Source organism: Rhinolophus sinicus, chromosome 16 (genome assembly GCF_057876585.1).
Source record: "Rhinolophus sinicus isolate RSI-liver-muscle chromosome 16, RSI-T2T, whole genome shotgun sequence".
Classification (NCBI taxonomy): domain Eukaryota; kingdom Metazoa; phylum Chordata; class Mammalia; order Chiroptera; family Rhinolophidae; genus Rhinolophus; species Rhinolophus sinicus.
Window position 1 is genome coordinate 145,712,976 of NC_142516.1, and position 22,373 is coordinate 145,735,348.

Sequence of the window (22,373 nt, forward strand, 5' to 3'; positions counted from 1 at the left end):
AGAGATGCCAAAACCTGGCAGGATTTCCGCTAGTCCTGCCGCAAACTACATGTCCCAGGAAGCTTTGGCTCTGGGACGCATGTCCACTCCAGCATCCACTTGCAGAGAGCCTTACTCAGCCCGGTCCGACGCCCAAGGCCAATCGCCTTGCCTCGCACCTTGAGCTGGAACCGGAGACGGTTTCGCCCCCAATGATGCTCCAGTTGCAAGAGCAACCCAAATTTATCATTGTCCGGAGAAAGAGGAGCAGCGTGATTCTTGTCCATTTCGGCAGAACGACTGGTTTCCTTCAGCTATACAAACCAGCGCTCGGGTTGTGATTTTTCTGGGGCAAGTGGAGACCAGCACGCCTGCCCAGCACAGTAAGCAACACCTCTTGGAACCGTGTTTGCTGCTGCAATCGGCCAACGTGCCCCTGCCCAAACCGCGGCTCGTTTCATCCACCTCTCACACTTAATTTATACGTGGATCATTTGGATAGTCCGTCTTGTAAATGTTTAGCATTTTGCTGCTTTACTGCTTCTTTCTGGGGCCAGTTCCAGCACTTGCCAAGACCGGCGAAGAGAGGCAACTGAGCCCGGAGAAGAGCGAAATATGGGGACCTGGGCTAAAAGCAGCTGTTGTCCTTCCCGCGCGCTATTTCTATATTCAGGCGGTGGATACGTCAGGAGACAAGTAAGTCAAGAAACAGCTCTTTAACTATATTGGGATGCAGTTAAACTTACTGGTTTCTTCCTTCAAGTTTTATCCACCCAAGAACTCGTTTCTCCACAGCAGTTTAAATTCCACATATTTTGGTGCTATCCACATCTGGTTGTAATAGTCTTTGCCCGTCCCAACCAACCAATCTGTCTCTGTAGCTTTAGAAATAATTGCGAATTAGCTCTTCTAGCTAATTTGATAGGGATCCTCCCATAACTAGAAAAACAAAGCCCCAGTATTTGCTGGAAGTACCACTTCAAACTGCTTTTGCATAAGCTGCTATAAAGAATTTAAATCCAGTTGTTAGAAACTTGGTTTCATCTTGTTCTGGTGCTGCACTGTTTCCAGGTAGACATCTGCAGGTAAGCGTGTGTGCTTTGAAACTAGAAAATAAAAGTCAAGCACTATTTGAAACTAGAATTTAGAGGGAAAGTATCAAAGTATGAAGCTCCTATGTGTTTGCAACGAATGTGTGTATTTCTTCCCACTCAGTTCAACAATTGAAATTATATGCAAAACTTATTTCTAGAACTCACATACTTCTGAAACGATTGTCTTATTTATTGATAGATGCTGACCATGTATGTTTTGTGGGGGAAAAAATCTTGGGAATAAATTTTCCAAAATGAAGAAAAGGGAGGTTATAAATAGTACAATTGGGGAAACGAAATACCACCTTAACAATCTTAATAGCAAGCATACTCACTCAAAAAAACTTTTATATAGTGTCATTTGAATGATACACTACGTACTGGCTTTTGCCCATGGCTGGGCAAGATTGATACTACTGATTTTTTAAAAGAATCATTGAGAGATTTTTCAAAAGATCGTTAAAGGCACCATTTGATCACAGATTTCTAGATGTGATGGGCATGGAATAAGTAGTAGGTTGACAAGAATATTTTTATATTCTTATTTATGGAATGCATAAATATGTTCAATATTTACATAAATCAGTAGTCTGAATCTATTCTCTTGCAATTTTCTAATGAAACTGTTTTATGTTATCTTGGCCATTGTCATCATCTTTTTAAAAATCTCTGACCCATCGTATACTGGTACTAAAAGCATAAGAGAGAAGAAGCAAGTATATGTTGGGGCAGGGGAAGGGGGCACATGGAGAATAGTAAAGATCACAGACTGGAGAGCATAATCTTTGTGCATTTGTTCCTTCAAATAATCTTTATATATGATTGTTCTTCCCATCACAGGTTCACATCTTCTCCAGGTGAAAAGGTGTTCCAGATTAAAATCTCAGCACCAGATGAGCAGTTCACTAGAGTTGGAGTCCAGGTTTTGGACCGAAAGGATGGGTCCTTTATAGTAAGATACAGAATGTATGCAAGCTACAAAAATCTGAAAGTAGAAGTTAAATTCCAAGGTCAACATGTGGCCAAATCTCCATATATTTTAAAAGGTAATTTAGAACATATTTTAAAACAACTCTTTGAATACAATGATACATGTTATTCAATCGATAAAAACAAATTAGCATGATATTTTTTCACTGAAAGAAAATAAAAGAGATATTTCCTACCCAAAAGATAAATTGAGAGTCCTAGAGAGAAATGCAAGATTTGAATGGAAATTATAATTTGCTAAAGAGGAAGAAACATATTAATAGAGAATTTGCTCTCTTAAGACACAACATTAGCAATATTAATCAAGCTATATATGGTCATAGATGACACTTTCTTAATTGGAGGTATATGACTTAACTGATAAGTGTTATTGAAATTCATCACTTCAGGAAGAGAGAGGGCTTAATGCTGAGGGAGGAAGTTGACTATTGTTTTTTGGTCTTCGTTCCAATAGTATTTTTCCAGGGAAATTCTCTGGTGTTTGCTTATATAGGATGAGAGAGGCTTTGTTACCTAGAGCCATATCCATCCCTTTCAGTGGAGATAGTACCCTAAAACAGTGGTAAAGCAGTATATTATACAGAGACACAAATCTTCCTTTTTCCCCACCTCCAAGAAAGGCAAACGTTTTAACAAGTGTCTAGGTGCTTTTCCCACATTCCACCAGGACCACATGATACAATATAACCTGAGAAACCTTATAAAAATATTCCATTGTCTACTATTGCATGAGTGAGGTAGGAATCTGAGAATTATAGAAAGGAATGACAGTAAAATCTCAATTCAGATTCTGCGATACTTTGTTAGTATTATTTCTGTACACATATAATTAATTCATTATAATATTAATGAACTGTTTTGAAGATTACCTTTTTAAAATAATTCTTTTAAAAAATAACACATAGCAGGGGTCCTTTGTTTACTTGTATTGTTATTGATGATGATTTACTCATTGAGGGAAATACCTTAGACCCTTTAAGAACCTGTTTGTATAATAGACCATTGAAATAATAATCTCATATCACTTTTGTCTTTCGGTAAAAGGAGTATACTCCTCTGATATCCTTTTACCAATGTTTGGTTATTCTTAAGTACAAAAAACATAAAGAATCATGCAGTATAATAGCCACAGTGAGCAATACATAGTACCCACTGGCTTTCTTCTGAACTCCTGCAAAGCATGCCTGACTCTGAAAAAAGACTCTACTGTGAAGAACTATCAGAACAAAATACTGACTTACTAAGTCATACCCCAATGTAATAAAAAAATGTTTCTTTTAAAATATTTTTATATCAAAATGCCCTTCCTGTTACCTAGGCAAAATTTATGAAGCCATATTATGGATATTTGTTACATGTTTCAAATGCTGAGTGAAATTGCTACTGTGTAATTTGTTACTTGTGTGTAATTAGGACCAGTTTACCATGAGAATTGTGACTGTCCTTTGGAAGATAGTGCAGCCTGGCTACAGGAGATGAACTGCCCAGAAACCATTGCTCAGATTCAGAGAGACCTGGCACATTTTCCTACCATTAATCCAGAAAAGATTGCAACAGAAATCCCAAAGAGATTTGGACAACGGCAGAGTTTGTGTCACTATACCTTGAAGGATAACAAGGTACAATTCATAATTGAGATTTACTTGTTTGTATTAGTGATTTTTGTTTTGTTTTGTCATTTGGCTACAACTAGCAACATAACCTTTATTAAAAATCATGGTGAGTGTCATTATGATAAGCTTGACTTCAGAGAAGCCTGCTAGTACTTTTAGACTCATGTAATAAACATTCAATTCTCTTTTAGGTTTATATCAAGACTCATGGTGAACATGTAGGTTTCAGAATTTTCATGGATGCCATACTACTTTCTTTGACTAGAAAAGTAAGTATTTTTTTCTCTTATGTATTGTAGACAATTTAAGCCCTGGTTTTACAAAATAGTTTTTTCAAAATAAAAATAACATTATCAGGGGTTCTATTCTGAAGCTTTATTAAAATACTGTTCTGGACTTTTAAGTGGGATACCTATATTAATTAACTAGAGCTGGTATAACAAAGTACTACAAACTGGGTGGCTTAAAACCGCAGAAATTTATTCTCTCACAGTTCTGGAGACTAGAAGTCCCACATCAAGGTGTCAGCAGGGCTGTGCTCCCTCGGAAACCTGGAGGGGAGAAGCCGTCCTTGGCGTTTCCTGACTTCTGGTGGTGGTCAGCAATCCTTGGTATTCCCTGGCTTGCAGCTGTGTATCAGTCTCTTGTCTCCGTCGTCACATGGTGCTATCCCTGTGTGTCTTTATGTCTTCACCTCTTCTAACAAGGACACAAGTCATATTGGATTAAGGACCCACCCTACTCCAGTATGATCCCCTCTTAACTAATTATCTTTTCAACAACCCTATTTCCAAATAAGGTCATTCTGAGATACTGGGGTTTAGGACTTCAGCTTATCTTTTTGAAGGACACACTCAACCCATAACAATACCTTAGAGAAGAAAATGCCTTATAATAATATTATTTTGGTACTACAGGTACTTTGAGCCCAAAGAAGAGTTGTCATGTTCTGAATCCTGTTCCTTGGTATAATGTGCTTTAACAGGATTCTAGTGGAGTTCTTGACAGCGATAGTAAAATGGCTGATACGAAAAACTATACCATCATTTTTACTAATTGCTCATTAGCTATTTATTGAATAACCTGTGTGCATAGCTTGGCTAACTTACTCGTGGAAAATCATGGTACCTTTCTTAAGATTGCAAAGCATTTATAGTGAGTATTTCCAAACATGGGTAGTTATATAGCATTAGTATTCTGCCTCTTTAAGCTAAGACACCAGAACTCAAGCAAGTTTTTCTTGCTCAGCTGTGTCAGACCATGGGAAAATAAAAGTATTCTTCAGGACTCCAGTTTCTCAGGATGCTTCTCAAACTAACCAGTGCCATTCTTGCCTAAAAAAATATATCTCTTATTTTACAAATACCCCACCCATTTTCCCAGGCCTACATATAACATGTTCTTTCAACCTGTGTGTGCCAGTGGAGGCAGTCTAGCTTGGAAGTTACTAGTGTTGGCTATAGTGTTGGGCTTCCTAAATTCAAATCCTAATCCCATCACATACCTGGGGAGTATTTTTTAAATAGAAGCATCTGGCTTATTCACCAGGAACTAGAGTTAAGAGTTCCAAGTACTATGTGTTGTAGTTATTTTCTAATAGTCTCTTTCTGTCCTTGATCATCTTAGACTCTCTTGGCAATAGGACAGAGATTACCTTTGTCATTTCATCCCTAATGAAGCAAGTCAATTGGCCCATTTGGGCACCCTAGAAAGGAAATCTAGTATGCTTACACATATGACAATATTCTGAAAAGTTACCGCCCACTGTTCAAATCAAGGTAATTATCATTACCTGAAGCTTGGCCTTTCCTTTGGTACAATTTCTAATTTTTATTGTGTTTCTTTGCTCACTGGGTGGTCAGGTTGTACTGCAAGACAGAATATGACATGAGTGTGGCCAAGGTTACAAGGCCAGTAAGTGCCACACAGGAAAGAGACCAGTACATGGTTTCAGATTTCTGAGAACAGACAACAGGCCCACCACGCTCACGTGGTCCAGCATTTACTTAGAGCAGAGGAATGTGCATAAGACTCAGCCCCTTTCAATGTGTCCCTCTCCCAGGGCCAGCCAGTCCACTCTACAGCCAATCACACGTCCCACTTTCTGCTGCAGTGGAAGCTCCCTGGGGTGTGAGACACAGCAAGCTGAGGGCATGCCTGAGGGCCACTGACGCCTGTGTTTAACCAGAACAGAAAAAGTATATTCCCTCACTAGGAGATAAACCCAGCCAGTGAAGGAGGGCTCTTTATCTCTTGGTAAGGAAATGTACCAGTCCCTGGACTATTCTTCTTTTAAAGATCTTATTGGGGAAGGGGAACAATGTGTCAAGTCATTGTCTTTCAATCTTAGTTGTGGAGGGCGCAGCTCAGCTCCAAGTACCGTTGATGTTTTCAATCTAGTTGGGGGCGGTCCCATGCGTGAATTGAACCAGCAACCTTGTTAGAGCACACATTCTAACCAACTGAGCCATCCGGCCACCCCTAGGCTATTCTTATTTGGCCATGAAATACTGCCTGTAGGAGATTGCCTTTTCCAACACATTTATCAATAGAAGGCATTATCCAGTGCAAAATATGAATACTCTCTTTATTTTCATTTTTCTAGGTGAAGATGCCAGATGTGGAATTTTTTGTTAATTTGGGAGATTGGCCTTTGGAAAAAAAGAAATCCAGTTCACACATCCATCCAATCTTTTCCTGGTGTGGCTCCACGGATTCCAAGGATATCGTGATGCCTACCTACGACCTTACTGACTCTGTTCTAGAAACCATGGGCCGGTGAGAGATGGGTCAAAGATAACCCACAGCCTTGGTTTTCTTTCTGTGGTGAGTTCTTTCCCAACAACCTTTGCAATGTGATGGTTTGGGAGGAAAATCTGTTGCACTTTCTGTCTTCCAGAGTAAGTCTGGATATGATGTCTGTGCAAGCTAACACGGGTCCTCCGTGGGAAAGCAAAAACTCGACAGCTGTCTGGAGAGGGCGAGACAGCCGCAAAGAGAGACTCGAGCTGGTTAAACTCAGCAGAAAACACCCAGAACTCATAGATGCTGCCTTTACCAACTTTTTCTTCTTTAAACATGATGAAAGCCTGTATGGTCCCATTGTGAAACACATTTCATTTTTTGATTTCTTCAAGGTATGACATCATCCATGGCCAATCCTTTTTCATTTTTCCAAATACAGTTGACCCTTGAACAACATGGGTTTGAACTGCATGGGTCCACTTAAGGGCAGATTTTTTTCGGTATAGAGTCAGCCTTCTATTTATATATCCCCAGGTTTTACATCCATGGATTCAACCAACTACAGATCAAAAACAGTACAAGGGTATATTCATCCGAGGTTTGGAATCCACAGATGTGGAGGGCTGACCATGTGCATTGATCTGTGCCATTTTAAATAAGGAACTTGATCATCTGCAGATTTTGGAATCTGCGGGGATCCTGGAACCAATACCCTTTGGATACCGAGGGACATCTGTTTTGGGGGAGTCAAAAGTTATATGCAGGCTTCTGACTGCACCGGGGAAGTGGGAAGAGTCAGTGCCCCTAACCCCATGTTTTTAAAGGGTCGGCTGTATCTCATTTGGGAGAGGAAAATAGAGGCCTGTAAATTACAGGGGGTAGGAGAGGTGAGCACAAAACCTAGTGACTGCCAAGACATGGGGCCCCCAGGATTGGTTTGGCAACCTGGGTCTGTACTCAGTACCCAACCCCTGGCATTAAATATACATCATGGACCTTGGAGCCCGCAGAGAGCTATAATTTTTTCCCCAGTTGACCCTCAAGCACATTTCAGCTCCAAAGCATTGTTTTATTGATAAATACATGTAAGTGATTTTACTAGTACTTCTCCCCAGAGCCATACCATGACAATAGACAACGGGAAATATAAACCAGGTGTCTCTTATCAGGCCTTCTGGTGGGGATATAAAGTGAAATCCATACAAATGGTCTGCTTGGGAATTCTGGGGATTAGGGAGTGCTTTCTATATCTAGAATGTGGATTGCTCACGTTTCCCGGGGAGTGATCCTTTTCCTAAGAATTCCACTTTTCATGCAGTAGGACACTGCCCTGTTCTCTATACCACAGAGTAGTTTTTGAAGTCCCATGTGGTGGGGAGAAAGGTGAGCAAGAGGTAGTCACCTGTCCTATAGGTGGGAAGGCAAGTGATTAGCGAGCTCTGTCTATGCTCTATATGGCTAAGTTGTTTTGTTTTGGTGGGGTTTTTTTGATGGGTACCTGTACATGGCAACAGGTACCCCTAAGGAATTCCAGAGTTCAATCGTCAGTGTTTCCATATGCATATCGCTAAGATTTTTTTTTAAAGAAATGGTTAAAACCAAGGAGAGCTGATGCCAACCATCCCTCCTCAGAGGGTGTTCAGTCATGCCTTTGCTTTATTCCTCCCTGTTGAATTTGCTACAACTAAAGACTACTGATTACCACAGTGATATATTTTTATTCATAGACGTATTTGTCTCAAACATTGTTAATTTCCTTAAGACTTGAGCGTGGCCATCTGATGTTTACATATATGGTTAACATGGCATAGAATGTGCCATCATCAGGTGTTCACATGTGGCCAGTAAAGTAGTAGAGGGATTACAAAGTCACCAGAAATCTATCTCTCCTTAGGTTGTAGCCTGAGGACAACAGTTTTATTATTTTACTGGCTGCTTCAACATCAAACTTGTGGCCCCTTTGTGAAAGTGAGGAGAGCATCAAAGTAAGCCTTTTCCTCTAGGCCAGCATGGTACATAACAGCACTTCCTCAATGGTGAACGTGGAGAGCAAAAGCTAGCTAGTTTGTATCTGAGGACAGTGAGGCTGTTTTTGTGGAAAGGGTAGGAGAAATAAAGAGAATAGAAAAGCAGGAAATTTAATGGCGATGCTTACACCTCACCGCTGTCTCCCAGCATAAGTATCAGATAAACGTTGACGGCACCGTCGCGGCCTATCGCCTTCCGTACCTGCTTGTTGGCGACAGTGTCGTGCTGAAGCAGGACTCCATCTACTACGAGCACTTTTATAATGAGCTGCAGCCCTGGAAACACTACATTCCCGTTAAAAGCAACCTGAGCGATCTCCTAGAAAAACTTAAATGGGCGAAAGATCACGATGAAGAGGTAAGGTCAGTCTCCTGTACCCCAGTATCATGGGCTCATGTTAAATGTCTTGTGCCTGGAAAGCATTCAGGATGCTCAGAAAGCCTTCCGATGGAGACTCGTACCTGCCAATGGGAAGCCACCTCCCCATGCATAGCACAGTTGCCTTCAGGATGAACGCAGGCATTGCGACTTGGATTAACTGTCCAGTCTGTTCATGAAACAAAAAAACTAAACCTTGGCCTTGACTATGCTCTCTCTTTCAGTCAAGTAGATCTGAGCCTCAAGCACTCCCTCACTGCTACTAGGAACATGAAAATTAAAATAGCCAGCCTGGAAGGAGGAGGTCCTGTGGATTAAAATGAGAGATTACATGACATAAACTTTGAACTAATTGCTGAAAATTTTTAAGGCAATGCATTAAGCTTCATCCTGCCTTTACTTTACAAGGCCATTGTTACTTCATTTAATGTGTACCTTTTCTCCAAAAGAGGCTTAATTCTAGACAGTCTAATATGACTTCTCAAACTTTCAAGTCCTGAAAACCTCCCTTTAATTCAAACAAACATACCCTGTTAAATGTCCCACAAAAGACTACCCCAAATATGTTTTTCCGACTATTGTCCCTCTAACATGTACTCTGAAGATCTGTTTTCCTATGTCTGCATGTAAAAAAATATGTTTCATTAAATGATTTTTTGTTGTTCCCTTAGGCAAAGAAGATAGCAAAAACAGGACAAGAATTTGCAAGAAATAATCTCATGGGCGATGACATATTCTGTTACTATTTTAAACTTTTCCAGGTCAGTATTTTCTAAGAAAATAGACTCAACTTGTAATTGGTTATGTTAGTAGCAAATAATATTTCACTTAACAATTGTTAAAAGTATAATAAGGAGATAAATGTACACCACTGTAGGCAAAAATCAAGAACAAATGTTTAATAATAATAAAAATAGTAGAAAACCAAAGATTAGCTAATGGACAATGCTGTAATGTTAAGGGAAAAGTATTAATGTTAGAACTATGTGGTGAGTAGTTAAGAAATTGGCATCTGATTTTGCAAAGTTACTATACGTATATTTTCTCTTAGTACAATATTGCTGCTGCCTTAGTATTTCTTTGTCTACATTGTGCAAGGTATGTTTATAACTATTGTGCTGATCCATGACTTATCTTGGAAATTGTTTTCATGGACCTAAACATTTAGGGATTGAAATCCCTAAATGCAATAATAAACAAGTAATTTGCTAGTAATAGCACTAGATCTAAATTAAACTTTTTTAAATCTCAGAATTGCAGATATTGAGCACCATATGTTAAGCTCTGCCACAAAAAGATGTTGGGTTTTGTCCTGGTCTGCACTGGCCCCTTCCCCTTTATAACCTTTCCTAGGGAGTGGTGAAGGGATAGAGAGAGTGAAGTGTGTAAACTGGAGGAGCAGGAAGGATTCTCTATCTAAATTCCAAAAGATCTGCATGGTAATGTTCATTCATTCAACTCACACATACCAGAGCATACACACCTAGCCCAGAGCCTGGCACAAAGGGAGCACATAATGAAAGAAGATGGTTACTGGCACTGTGCAAGCCATGATGGATAAGGCAGAAATCATTTCTGTCCTCACATTCTCAGTCTAGGGAAGATCATGTAATTATTTTCACTGCAAGGCAAAAGGGAATTAAAACTAAATAAACACAAGTCATGTAAATGAAGGATGGATAAGCAGAGATCCCTTAGAAATAGGTGATCAGGGTCCAAAGAACAGCTGCCTCTCAGAAGCTCTGTTGTTGGGTGTTTAAGGGGAACATGGAGGACTTTGCATGTCGTATCTTAATACGTGTGAGTTAAATGGACCATATTCTAGCAAATTCTAACATGTCTAATTTAGTAATTGTACTTTAAGCATTATATAAGGAATGTTTTCATATTGTTGCCTATGTAGGAATATGCCAATTTACAAGAGAGTGAGCCCCAAATCCGAGAGGGCATGAAGAGGGTAGAACCACAGACGGAGGATGACCTCTTTCCTTGCACGTGCCTTAGGAAAAAGGTAACTGGCCAGTGTCAGAGTAAGAACTAACTTTGATCCACGTTTTCATTCATTCCTTTAGTCATTCAGTCAGGGAAAAACTAGTTGAGTCTCTCCTGGAGCCTTCATTCTATGAGACAGAACAGGAGATAATAAGGCAAAAAAAAGGGCGCTAAGATTCAGTTAAGTGAGAAGAGTTTCTGGCAAAGTAGAGGAAAGCCTTTTTAATGTGAGAATTCAGTCACATGGCATTTGAATAGCTATTTAATGTTTGAAAAATATTTTCACATGCATCACCTAATATAATAGCCTCATCTCCCTGTGAGAAAGGTTTGGCAAAGTTTATCATTCCAATTCAGAGATGAAAAAATATGTAACCATTATTGTTCATGTTAACAGATTATTCATTGAAAAGCAATCTCTGTTGATAGCACTCTGTACTGATTTTGTTTGTAAAAGGCAGATTCACATATGGACTTGGCAAGCTAAAAAGGAACTTCGAGGTCATCCAGTAAGTGCCTCAGTTAACAAAACTGAACCCAAAGGAGAACTTAGTTCAGAATCATCTGTCTGGATTATAGCAAAGCAAGAACCAAAAACCAATGCCTCCTCTTCAAATTGTGTGTATAGTTGTGTATGAAGACAGTGCAGCAGGGGACGATTGTTTTCATTATAGTTGTTTTCTGTTTGTAGGAACGTATATTGTATAAAATTGTGATTTTATATATATTTTGATTATATATATAATGTGCTGGCTTGACATTTTTTAAGCAGCATCATGTCTCTGAATGGATAAACTCAAAATTGTAGTATTATAACCAAAAATGAGAAGGCAGATTTTGCAATTATATGTCTGCCTCTCAAGGGGGTTTAAAAGGAATAAGGTAACCATAGGCCCAGTGGTATGATGGAACCGGCTCATACAAGCTCACTGATTGTTAAATATTTTAAAATTTTACATAGTTGTTAAATTTTGGTAGCTTGGAATCCGCCTGATGGAAGTATTTATACCATGACAACAGCACATGCTACAAATTAGAGTTTTGGTTTTGTTTTCGCTTTGTTTTGTTTTGTGAACTCATTTGCTACTAACTAGCCCTCAAAAGTGGAACATATCAACCTGAACCCCTGTCAGTGCTGCAGTGCCATAAAATAGTTAAAGCCAGTGACGAAACAAATGGCCAGAACTGAAAGGTACCCTCTCATAAAGTTCATGATTTGATATCAGAATGCTTCTGTGGGCTCCAAATGAAACTGGGCAGCTTCCTTTCTCCACTCCTCTTTTTATGTTTTATCTTTGTCGAAGTGATTTCAAGGGATGCCAAATGATTCCACTGATTTGTAGAAATTAGGAGCTAGAATGACAGCTTTGTTTATTTCTTCCTCATTGTCTACCGTAGCCCCTCACTGATAGCATTCAGAGCACAAGGCCCTTTACAGAAACACAGACCCTTAGATGTTCGGGTTCCACATCAGTACCCCTATAAAACACAATGTAACTCTACCCTTAGGTGATTCCAAAAATAATCCTGGATCCTACAAGTCTCTAGCAGTAACTTGCCTTTTTTTTTTTCCTTCTTTCATCTTTAGGGGAAAACAATTAATAGATTAATGTAAGTCTTCCTGACTCATAGATGACTTCTTCATGGCTCTAAATATTTTGCTTCTTAATTGCAGACCAAAGATGAACTCTGATATGCAAAATACCTTCCCTTCAAATAATGGTGCTCTGAAGACTCTTCTTAACTGAAAAAAAGAATGTTGTATTTTTTTTAATATTCCATGAACAATATAAAATCTGCTATGTGATTGTCTGGGTTATGAAGATATGTTTCCTCTTATTATGCAGTATTCCCATGACTGTCATGTAAAGCACATGTTTAGAATTTTATAATAAAACCATTTTTATTTTAAAGACCTGTGTTATGCTAGTTATTAGCTGTGTTTGGACCATGGAGCAATAAAAAGAGAGGGAGTCTGGGAGGAACATTTGAGATCTAGCTCCCTTTCATATGTCATCAGTTTGGCTCAAATAAGCAGTCCTTTTTCTGGTCCTTTACATTCCATCTTCCAGTTAAATAGTCTGTTAGAAATGTTTTTAATTGTGGATTTTATCTTATATAGAGAAATATATAAATATGTACCTGCAGTTTAAAAACAATTATAAGAAAACGCCCATGTAACTACTAACAAAGATTCTTTGCTTGACAAACTTTAGTCAGACTCCTGAACCTTCTAGGCACTTCAGTGCACTTACAAAATCCAGTTACAGCAAGAAGCCTGTTAAGTCCTTTGAACAGGAATCCCCCATCCTCCAGTGCAGCTGACTGTAAATTTACTGAAAATCGGATGGTACTCTTACAGTGGATTTTATGGCATGTAAATAAGGTTGTTTTTAAAAACATAGCTAGAAAATTAAGAGACAAAAAATGTTCAGATTTGTAATTCAGGAAAACTATTGAGATAAATAGCAAGTGGTTTTCTGGATTGTGTTTCCTTTCATGTGCTGTGACAGAAAAGTGGGCAGTTACCAACTGCTTTGGGCTTGGGGAAGATTCATTCATTCAAGAAATATTGACTTGTCAGGCATTAGTCCATGCACAGGAGATGCAAAGTAAACAACAAAATCCCTGCCTTCATGGGGAGTTTACAGTCCCGTGAGGAGACAAAGACACTTCATATTATATTAGGTGGTTAGGGTAGAAGGATAGGAAGTGTAGTAAGGTAATTAGGAAGGCCTCACTGAGAAAATGACATGTGAGTGAAGACATGTAGGGCTAGCCACTGGGATCTCTCCAAGAAGAGGGAACAGCCAGGACAAAAACCCTGTAGTGGGGCCATGTCTGGTGGGTTTGGGTGTGAGACTAGAAGTGAGGTCTGGGTGCCTAGAGCTGAAGGAGCCAAGGCGAATAATAGGAAATAGAAAGATAAGAGGTAAGGGGACCGACTATATAAAACCTTGGTAAGGCCTTTGGCCTTTAATTATGGGCGAAATTTTGAGCCAAAGAGTTTATATTTCAACAGGGTCCAACTGCCCACTGTATTGGGGGAAGGAACAAGGGACCATCTAGCAGACTATTTCAGTAATCCAGGCAAAGATGATGGGGCTCTGACCGGCCTGGAATGAGAAGTGGTTGAATTCTATATGTATTTGCAAATAGAACCAATGGGAACGATTCATTGTGAGGTGTGATAAAGAGAATAATCAGCGTTGATCACACGTTTTTTGACCTGTGCAACTGTGAGAATGGAGTGGCCGCGATGAGGAAGGGCCTAGAGTGGAACAAGTTGGCAGCGAGGCAGCAACCGGAGTTTTCTCGTCTGCCATCCATGTTTGCTAACCGACCGGGCCTTGTCACGGCGGACGGTAGCAGGAAAACTCCCGCCCCCAGCGTGCCCCGCGCGCCGGCCAGCACGCTCGGGGGTGGGGCCTGCGCGCGCATGCGGGGTAGCGGAACGCTCTGGCTGTACGGCAAGGCGGTCACTTCGAGCGTGATAGTTTGCTCTCTGAAGGGAGTGAGGGCGGTTAGGTGCTTCTGGCCACTTTCCCTTCCCCGGTAAGTGCGGCGGCGGCGGTTGGCGCTACCAGGCGGGGAGTGGTCTCCCAAGCTCCTGCTAGTGTGCCTGCTGGCCCCGCCTGAGGTAATTCGGGCTCCCGGCCGGCCGTCGCCTCTTGGGCAGTTGGTCGGCTTCCTGAGGTGTTCGGTGTAAGTTCAGTGCTCACGGGCACCCGCCGCTGGGGCTTCGTCCACCTGGGTAATTAGGAGGCCAGACTGTGGGGATGGTGAGGGTAACGAAAGCTGAGTAGGTCCAGCCTGGGTCCCAAGAGCCTGTCACAGGCGGCGGCTCGAAACAGCCTCCGAGCTTTGAGCGGTCGCCCGGGGTCCTCAGAACGGCCGCCGCACAGCCCCGGCGCACGCGCATCGTTTGAGCGAAAATAAGCGGTTTCTCAGGTGCTTTTGAATCCCGAACTTCTGAGAGACCCCGCTTCGCAATTTTACTCTAGGGTTTGGTGTTGCTGACCCGGGCCAGAGTATCCACCGCCCTGAAAGACTGAACTCCTGACGTTTTTGTTTGCCCCGTGATTTCCCGCATGCTGCTGTCGAAGTAATAGATAATTCACGAACGTTTTTCTAATTGAAAGTTACAGTGATTGTGGCAGTTTGATCCTTCAGCATCTGATGTGATCGCTTATGGCATTCGGAGTATTAGTAGTCATAACAATCACTCTCGAATGCTGACGTGGGGACACTACTACAGTATAGAGATTATCACCTGATCATCGGCGTTTCTGAGTTGGTGGTGTTTTCTCCATTTGCAGATGAAGATATTGAGGCTGAGCCAGGTTTTAAACCCTGCTCTGTAGGAATCCAAAGCCAGATATTATAACCCCGACTCCTAGAGCAGGTTGCGGTAGGCTTATATGTAGGAACGACTTGAGTGTTTCCCAAGTAGTCCGGAACTTGTACACCAGATGTGAAGCACAGACTGTTCATCGTGAAGTCTGGAAAGGAGAAGAGTTTTCCTGAAAACAAACAAAAACCCATATAATTGAGGAATTTTAGAGCATTCTGGGTTAAGGATAGTGAATTGAATACGTGTGTCTAATTTTACTCCCTCCTGAAATCGCACTAAAATTATACCAAAGGGATTTTTTAAAAGATATAAACCCACAGGAATGGAGAGAATTGGAAGGAAACAATAGCAATAAAATATTGGGCACTTGAAAGCAAATGTCTTTAGCAAATCTTAGCTTAATTCTGAGCCAGCAGCAGGGAATACTGTGCAACAATTCTATGTAAACCACCGAATCTTCAAAATGCACAGGAAGCAGCAGCACTGGACACTTGGGAACTGGCAATGAAGGTAATGGTGCTAAGGATGGATGTGGAGGGCTTCAATAAAGATGACTTAGGTGAAATCTATTTGAGGAATGAATAATTAGACAGCTAGATCTCCTTCCCTATTTCACACTGGTAGGTGACTGCCTTTCTCCCAGTAGAAGACTAGAGGCTGTTTTTCTCTTGAGAACTTAAAAAAAGAATCTTTGAAACGGGGGACCCCAGTTACAGTTAATTATAGGGCTACATTTATGAAAATGGACACTGAAGCTGAAGTCCCTCATCCTCCTCCCACTCAAATCCCAGAACTTTTGCAGCCAGACTAATACCCTTCAGACTCTAATAAGAGAATTCTACACACACGTACACATAGAAGGAAACATACACAGTAAGCTGATCACAGTGGTAGCTTATAGGAAGGGAAAGGAACTTGGTGGCTGGGGGAAAAGAATCTGAAGATACTTATCTATTTACAATTTGTTCTTTTAAAATGTACCATGTGCATATATTGCTCATTGAAAAATGAAATGTATTCCTTAAAAAATTTATCACAAGTGAATATGAGTATCCTTTGGCACAGCAATTCCTTTCCTAGGAATTTATCTTATATATATGTCTATACACATTTGAAAATGATGTAAGTACAAAGCCACTCGTTGGAAAACTGTTTTAGAAAAGATTGGAAACAGTCTCTGTGTTCATTAATAGATGGTGAAATAAACTATGTTCAATCCTTCCTTGGAATAGTCTGCAGCCATAAAAACAAAATCTCATTGTATAAAGAAAAGAGCAATCACCAAGATATATGTTAAGTGGGGGGAAAGGGTCAGAAAAAATATCACCAGTTTATAAAAAAAAGTGTGTGTGTGTGTGTGTGTGTGTGTGTACATACACATATATATTATAAAATATCTGGAAAGATATGCAAGAAGCAGGTAATGTGCCTTTGGACAAGAGATCTGGGTGGCAAGGCAAAAATGGAATAAGGGAGACTTTTCACTGTATATTTTTGGTACCTTTTGAACTTTGAATTGTGTTATCTATTCAATGAATGAATAGAATGTTAATGGGAAAAATAGATGAATGACGGAGATCCTGATGTTGACAATATCCTGAACAATAAAAGATTTCTTACAGTATTAAGGAATGCTGTATAACGAAATCTCAGTGACTTACATTTCATGCTCTTGATTCTTCAGGTCAACATTTCATGGTTCTTCAATTGTTTAGATTTTGACTGGACTCCATACTTTAGTGTTGTGTTCATATCTGCTCTATGTGTCTTAATACTGGGGCCCAGGCTGAAAAAACAAAAATATCTGCAGCATGCTTTTCTCATGGCTGAGGGTGAGAGTTCAAGAGGGCCTCTGTAAATTTGCCATGCCTCTCTGTTCATAAGTGGCACACTGAAACTTTTATGTATATTCCATTAGTTAAAGCAAGTCCCATAGCCATATCCAAAGTTAATAGGGTGGGGATGTACACTCCTCCTACTAGGAGGCTCTGCAGAGTCACATGACAAAGGGTGTGAATGTATACTCCTATTGCATGGTTGAAAGAGTTGAAAACAATAATGAAGGAAATGGGTTAATAAAAAGATGCTGTGAAATTAAGTGAAGTGTAGTTGGATGAGAATAAAGATGCGTAGAAAAAAATTACGTATGTATGTGCCAACATACAACATCCTACTTAGATAAGAATTTTCTTAAGGTTTCCATATTAAGGTATCACATTGACTTTATATTATGTGACATCTGCCAGCCCCACATCTCACTCTATAACCAATTTTCAGTGCCCATAGGAACCTTGAAAATAATTGATTAAATAATGCACATGTAAAGATATTAGTTTAGAGTAGTAGTTCTGAATGTGTTTATTTAAGCTACTGAATATGTTCATAGTTCTTGTATCATATCCATGTCTGCCAACCCATCTTTCACAACAGTCTTCTTTTCAGGGAGATGTCCTTTGCTTCTCAGATGTAATGCACTTTAAGTTTGTTATTCAACAGTGAAAATGAGTCATACAGAGGTAATACATATTTTCGTATGTTCTGCATCTTCAGAGTTTTTTGTTTTTTTGTGGGTTTTTTTTTTTTTTTTTGTAGGTATATGACTCCAGAGTAATTTTCTTATTTTCAACTTGTACTATGAGAGACAAGTATAGCATTAGTGGTTAAGAGTAAGACTGAAGCAAATTGCCCAAGTTTGAATCCTAGCTAGTGGCTATATAACTTTGGACATGTTACTTAACCTACTGTGCCACAGTTTTCTCATCTATAAAATGGAGATAATAGTATTTGCTTCATAGAATTATTAGGAAGGTTAATTGAGTTAATACATATAAAGAACGTATAATAGTACCTAACACATAAGTACTTCTTAAATATTATCCATTATTAATGTCACTGCTTTTTATTTGGAGGCCATGACTTGATTCATGGGCCTTGCAGAACAGACATATAGCTATTCAGTTGTCTGAATAGGCAAGGAAGTAATTTTTGATCCCTTTATTCTCTTGAATTCCAGGTTAAATTAAAAATACCTTTTGGAAATAAGTTACTAGATGCTGTTTGTTTGGTACCTAACAAGAACTTAAAATATGGAGTAATTCTTACACATGGAGCATCAGGAGATATGAATCTTCCTCATTTGATGTCACTGGCATCCCATCTTGCATCTCATGGGTTTTTTTGCCTGAGATTTACCTGTAAAGGCCTTAATATTGTACATAGAATTAAGGCATATAAATCAGTTTTGGTAAGAAAATTTCTTTATATTTACTTATAATAGAATTCTGTTTTAAAATTCATAATAAATTTAAGACAAATGTTAGAAGTCATTTAATTTAAAAATCTTTTAATGAGTATTCTTAGAAATTCAGCAGTACATGATGTTTCCATGGAGATGAATGCTCCCAGCATAAATGTTCCTCCATGATACTGCCAAGGAAGCCATGTATGACATAATTTTCTTATTGGAATTATATTACTTTAGAATACAGTTCTGGATATTTTGCTTAGTATGAATATACAAATATAGCTTGGATTTCTATATATGTTATTTAGAAACTGTAAAATCCATGGATAAAGCAAATCTGAAATTTCTTTAAATTCAAATTACTTCAAGCTTGCTAAGTTTTTCAGAGCTCTAAATTAGATGTGAGTAGTAGTAGTATCAAGTTTTGTATTACTTGGAATCTTTTATTGGCCCTTTTTATTTTTGTAGTGTAATTTGTTCTTTAAAAATATTTTAGTATTTGAATTTTTTAGACAGGTGAATTGATTTTTTGCTCACATATTTGTCTGTATTACCCAACATATGATTTGATAGTGAAGTCATGACCAGAAAAGCAAAGAACTGGTTAGCTCTTTCAAGAAGAATCCCTTAAGATTTTGTGGTTGTCTTTGCAAAGATTTTCCTACATTTCAGTAATGATGAGAAATATATGTTGATTTTCCAGTGGAGTATTTTATAGGAGAAGAATTGATAAATTTTTGGTTGACTTTTCTAGAGTTACCTAAAGACCTCAGGAGAATACAGACTTGCCGGTGTTTTCCTTGGAGGTAAGGTGCAATACTTGTGAAGACTTGTTTTTAAATCTGCTACTAGTAGTATAGGAACAGGTAATTGAAAATTAAAATTTATTGATGACAAGAAGCTAATTGAAGGATTTTTTTTTGTTTTATTAAGTCATTTCCTTGTATAACATCAAGGTACTTTACATATTTAAAGCAAATTTAAATGTCATATGTATTGTAACCCAAAGACTTCTTTTATTTATATCCCTGGTTCACCCTTTCTTAATCCCTTCACAAGGATTGTCCTCATGATCCTTCAGAAAAATAATTCCGTTTGGAAAAAAAAAAATTGACTTAGGTTTCTTTTGTATTACTTCACAAGACTGTAGGTGTCCATTATGGCTATTGCAACTTGTTAATTGCCACCTTGTGGAGTAAACTAACTTGTCGATACACAAATATGATGAACAGTAAATGAAATCTAATTTGCCACATTATCACTGTTACTTTATGTGAATGTTTATACTTCAAACTGAACTTAATTTTAATTGGTTTTAGGTCGTTCAATGGGCTCAAGAGCAGCTGCTTCTGTAATGTGTCATATTGAGCCAGATGATGCTGATGATTTTGTTCAAGGTCTCATTTGTATTTCTTATCCACTGCACCATCCAAAGCAGCAGCATAAACTTAGAGATGAAGATCTCTTTCGTATAAAATACCCTGTACTATTTGTGTCAGGCTCAGCAGATGAAATGTGTGAAAAGGTGAATCACAACTTGATTATTTATGTGAATGAGAGAGAATGAATAAAAGACAGGGAAAAAGAATATCTTGGGAACCTGTAGCATTCAGTCTTTAAAAAGATGCTGATTTGACTAATGCTAGTTTTGTGTCTTAGCTACCCTATTGCTTTGGAAAAACCTAAAAATATAAGCATAATGACAAAATTCATCTCTCTGGAAAGAGAGCAGGTAAATAGATTTTCTCTTATTAGGAAATGAAGGATTAATCTGAATCTTGTGATCTGGGGATTACCAGACTGTACATTAGATTTAGCATTTCAATATTCAAGCAGATCTTTTAATTTTTTTATAAAATTGACTCTTGAAAAAACATTAGTGACTTGTACCTATTAGTAAACATTAGTGTATTTCCCAGAGCATGTAATTTCCTTGGGAAAAATAGTTTTAGAAGAATTTTTTTTCTCCAGTTTACTTAATTTTTATCATCAACAATGAATATTTGTTCTGTAGTATGGCTGTGTCTGAGAGATGTGGACTGCCTGCCTCTTCTGTGGACATTTCCTTGCACGTTCCATTGCCTCAAAAGTTGTTTGTAGAATAGGTATTTAATGAATATTTAGTGAATGGATGTTAGTATAGGTGGGACTGGGGAGAGAGGATGTTTATTGGACATTAGTAAAGCATTAGTCTGGTATCCTTTTTTTTTTCCTTCTTTAGAACTTGTTGGAGAAAGTGGCACAGAAAATGCAAGCTCCTAATAAAATCCACTGGATTGACAAGGCAAATCATTCCATGGCAGTGAAAGGACGGTCAACAAATGATGTTTTCAAAGAAATAAATACACAGATTTTGTATTGGATCCAGGAAATCACTGAAATGAACAAGAAATAATTGTCTTTAGTTAAAAGCCATGTTATTTTGAATACAAATATAGTTAATTTGATAAAGAACAGCATAAATCTCAGCATTATGAGATATATTTCTGACTAATTTAATGTTCTTTAGTGTTCCCTGATTTTTAATACGTGTTTTAATTGTGAAATGGATGTCTTTTACAACATGTCTTTTGAAAGCATAAAGCATAGTTCTATAAAGATGATGCACGAATATTGAAGATGGTCTAAATATAATTTATTTTCATTAATATAGTTAAGTTTTGAAAAAAAATAAACTTTGGAATTTTGTTACAGTGGAACTTTTGTCTTATTGCGGTGCAACTGAGAAAGTACTCTAGTTTTCCAGGAGTCATCTTTAATAGAGGAAAATAACACTTGTTTTACCATAGTAAATTTAGTCACTAATTCAGGCCCTCATCAGTTCTCATCTGTATAATTGCAGTAGCCTAATTGATTTTCCTTTTTACTGTCTTCTTGCTTCAATAAACCAATTGATACCTCCAACTCTAAAACTATTGATGGATCTCCAAAGGTGACTATTAAGATAAAAGCCCTTTGTTCAAGGTTCTCCACAATAGGCCTTGTCAACGTTTTAGCCTCATTTCCCCTATGCTCTGAATCAGTATACAATACTCCAGCTACCATGGACTACGCAGAGTTATGGAACAAGTCTGTCTCCTCTTCCTGAAACTTTCTTCTTTGTTAGTCTTTGCCTCTTACCAAATCCTCCTCATCTTGTAAGGCCCTTAAATTCTATTTTTCTTTGTAGCTTTCTTTGTATTACCCCAACCAAGTATCCTTCAAACCCACATAGTGTTTTCCTCTTTGTTGTTAAGCGCACTCTGCCTTCTCAAGGTTATTGACATATTTGCTCCATACCACTTAAATTATATACTCCTTCAAGTCAGGGAATAGTTTTTACTTATTCTGTATCCATAAAGCACTTTTTAGTTACTATTCAGTGCCATGCCTTCATTATTCAATAAATATTTGTTGTATTGAACTAAGATATTTACAGAAGAGTTTTTCACCAATGAGCAATCCCGGGTTTGTATTGCTGTTTATGCACCTATTATTTTTTCTCATACATAAAGAACAAAAACCTAGTTCAAAATGTCCGAATAGTTCAAAGAATGTGATATTGGTAAAAGTAATAGATTTTTTAAAACTTCAATAGAATTTTTTTCTGAGTGTTTTCTTTTAGTGTCTGTATTACTGTTAGTAATGGGATTTCTCTGGTGTTCATTGCTTTTGTCTTCGTGATTTTTAAAGCTCTAGCTTAGCATTTACTTTTAATGCTCACTTGAGAATGATATAAGAGTTTCCTAGTGTAAAGGATGGACGTGTCTATGCTGAAAACTAGGTAATTGTATAATTTTATTAATAGCCAAGTACAAAGTAACAAACATGACAAAGCCCTGGAGAGGATACTCTTCACCTCTGCAAACAACTGTCAGCAGGAGTGTTATACAGAAGTTACGTTTCAGTTCTTATAAGAGCTAATCAGTGGTATACTAATTAGGGATTCAGTGCCATAAAGCTCTTAAAGATCTAAG

The 22,373-nt window shown here is 38.5% G+C and overlaps 2 protein-coding genes across 10 annotated transcripts; both read left to right on the top strand.

Annotated features, from left to right (window-relative positions):
* The first annotated feature begins 4 nt into the window (after window positions 1-4).
* On the top strand, window positions 5-17,691 carry POGLUT2 (protein O-glucosyltransferase 2). Of its 5 annotated transcripts, none has more exons than XM_074329512.2 (10): window positions 5-675; window positions 1,914-2,119; window positions 3,477-3,682; window positions 3,868-3,945; window positions 6,282-6,454; window positions 6,576-6,813; window positions 8,597-8,806; window positions 9,499-9,588; window positions 10,731-10,838; window positions 17,616-17,691. In XM_074329512.2, exons 1-10 carry the CDS (start codon window positions 494-496, stop codon window positions 17,670-17,672), a joined length of 1,548 nt encoding a protein of 515 aa, XP_074185613.2. In that variant the 5' UTR covers window positions 5-493; the 3' UTR covers window positions 17,673-17,691. The 5 variants fall into 5 exon arrangements, with proteins under 5 accessions (XP_074185613.2, XP_019586600.3, XP_088648876.1 ...); XM_019731041.3 differs by lacking the exon at window positions 17,616-17,691 and adding an exon at window positions 11,277-12,732; XM_088792750.1 differs by lacking the exon at window positions 17,616-17,691 and adding an exon at window positions 12,408-12,732.
* On the top strand, window positions 13,912-21,116 carry TEX30 (testis expressed 30). 5 transcript variants are annotated; one of them, XM_088792754.1, is made up of 7 exons: window positions 13,912-14,374; window positions 14,824-15,683; window positions 17,616-17,689; window positions 18,187-18,417; window positions 19,172-19,223; window positions 19,737-19,942; window positions 20,639-21,116. In XM_088792754.1, exons 3-7 carry the CDS (start codon window positions 17,675-17,677, stop codon window positions 20,810-20,812), a joined length of 678 nt encoding a protein of 225 aa, XP_088648880.1. In that variant the 5' UTR covers window positions 13,912-14,374; window positions 14,824-15,683; window positions 17,616-17,674; the 3' UTR covers window positions 20,813-21,116. The 5 variants fall into 5 exon arrangements, with proteins under 5 accessions (XP_088648880.1, XP_088648881.1, XP_088648882.1 ...); XM_088792755.1 differs by having other exon boundaries at window positions 15,645-15,683; XM_088792756.1 differs by lacking the exon at window positions 14,824-15,683 and having other exon boundaries at window positions 17,604-17,689.
* Window positions 21,117-22,373: the final 1,257 nt, after the last annotated feature.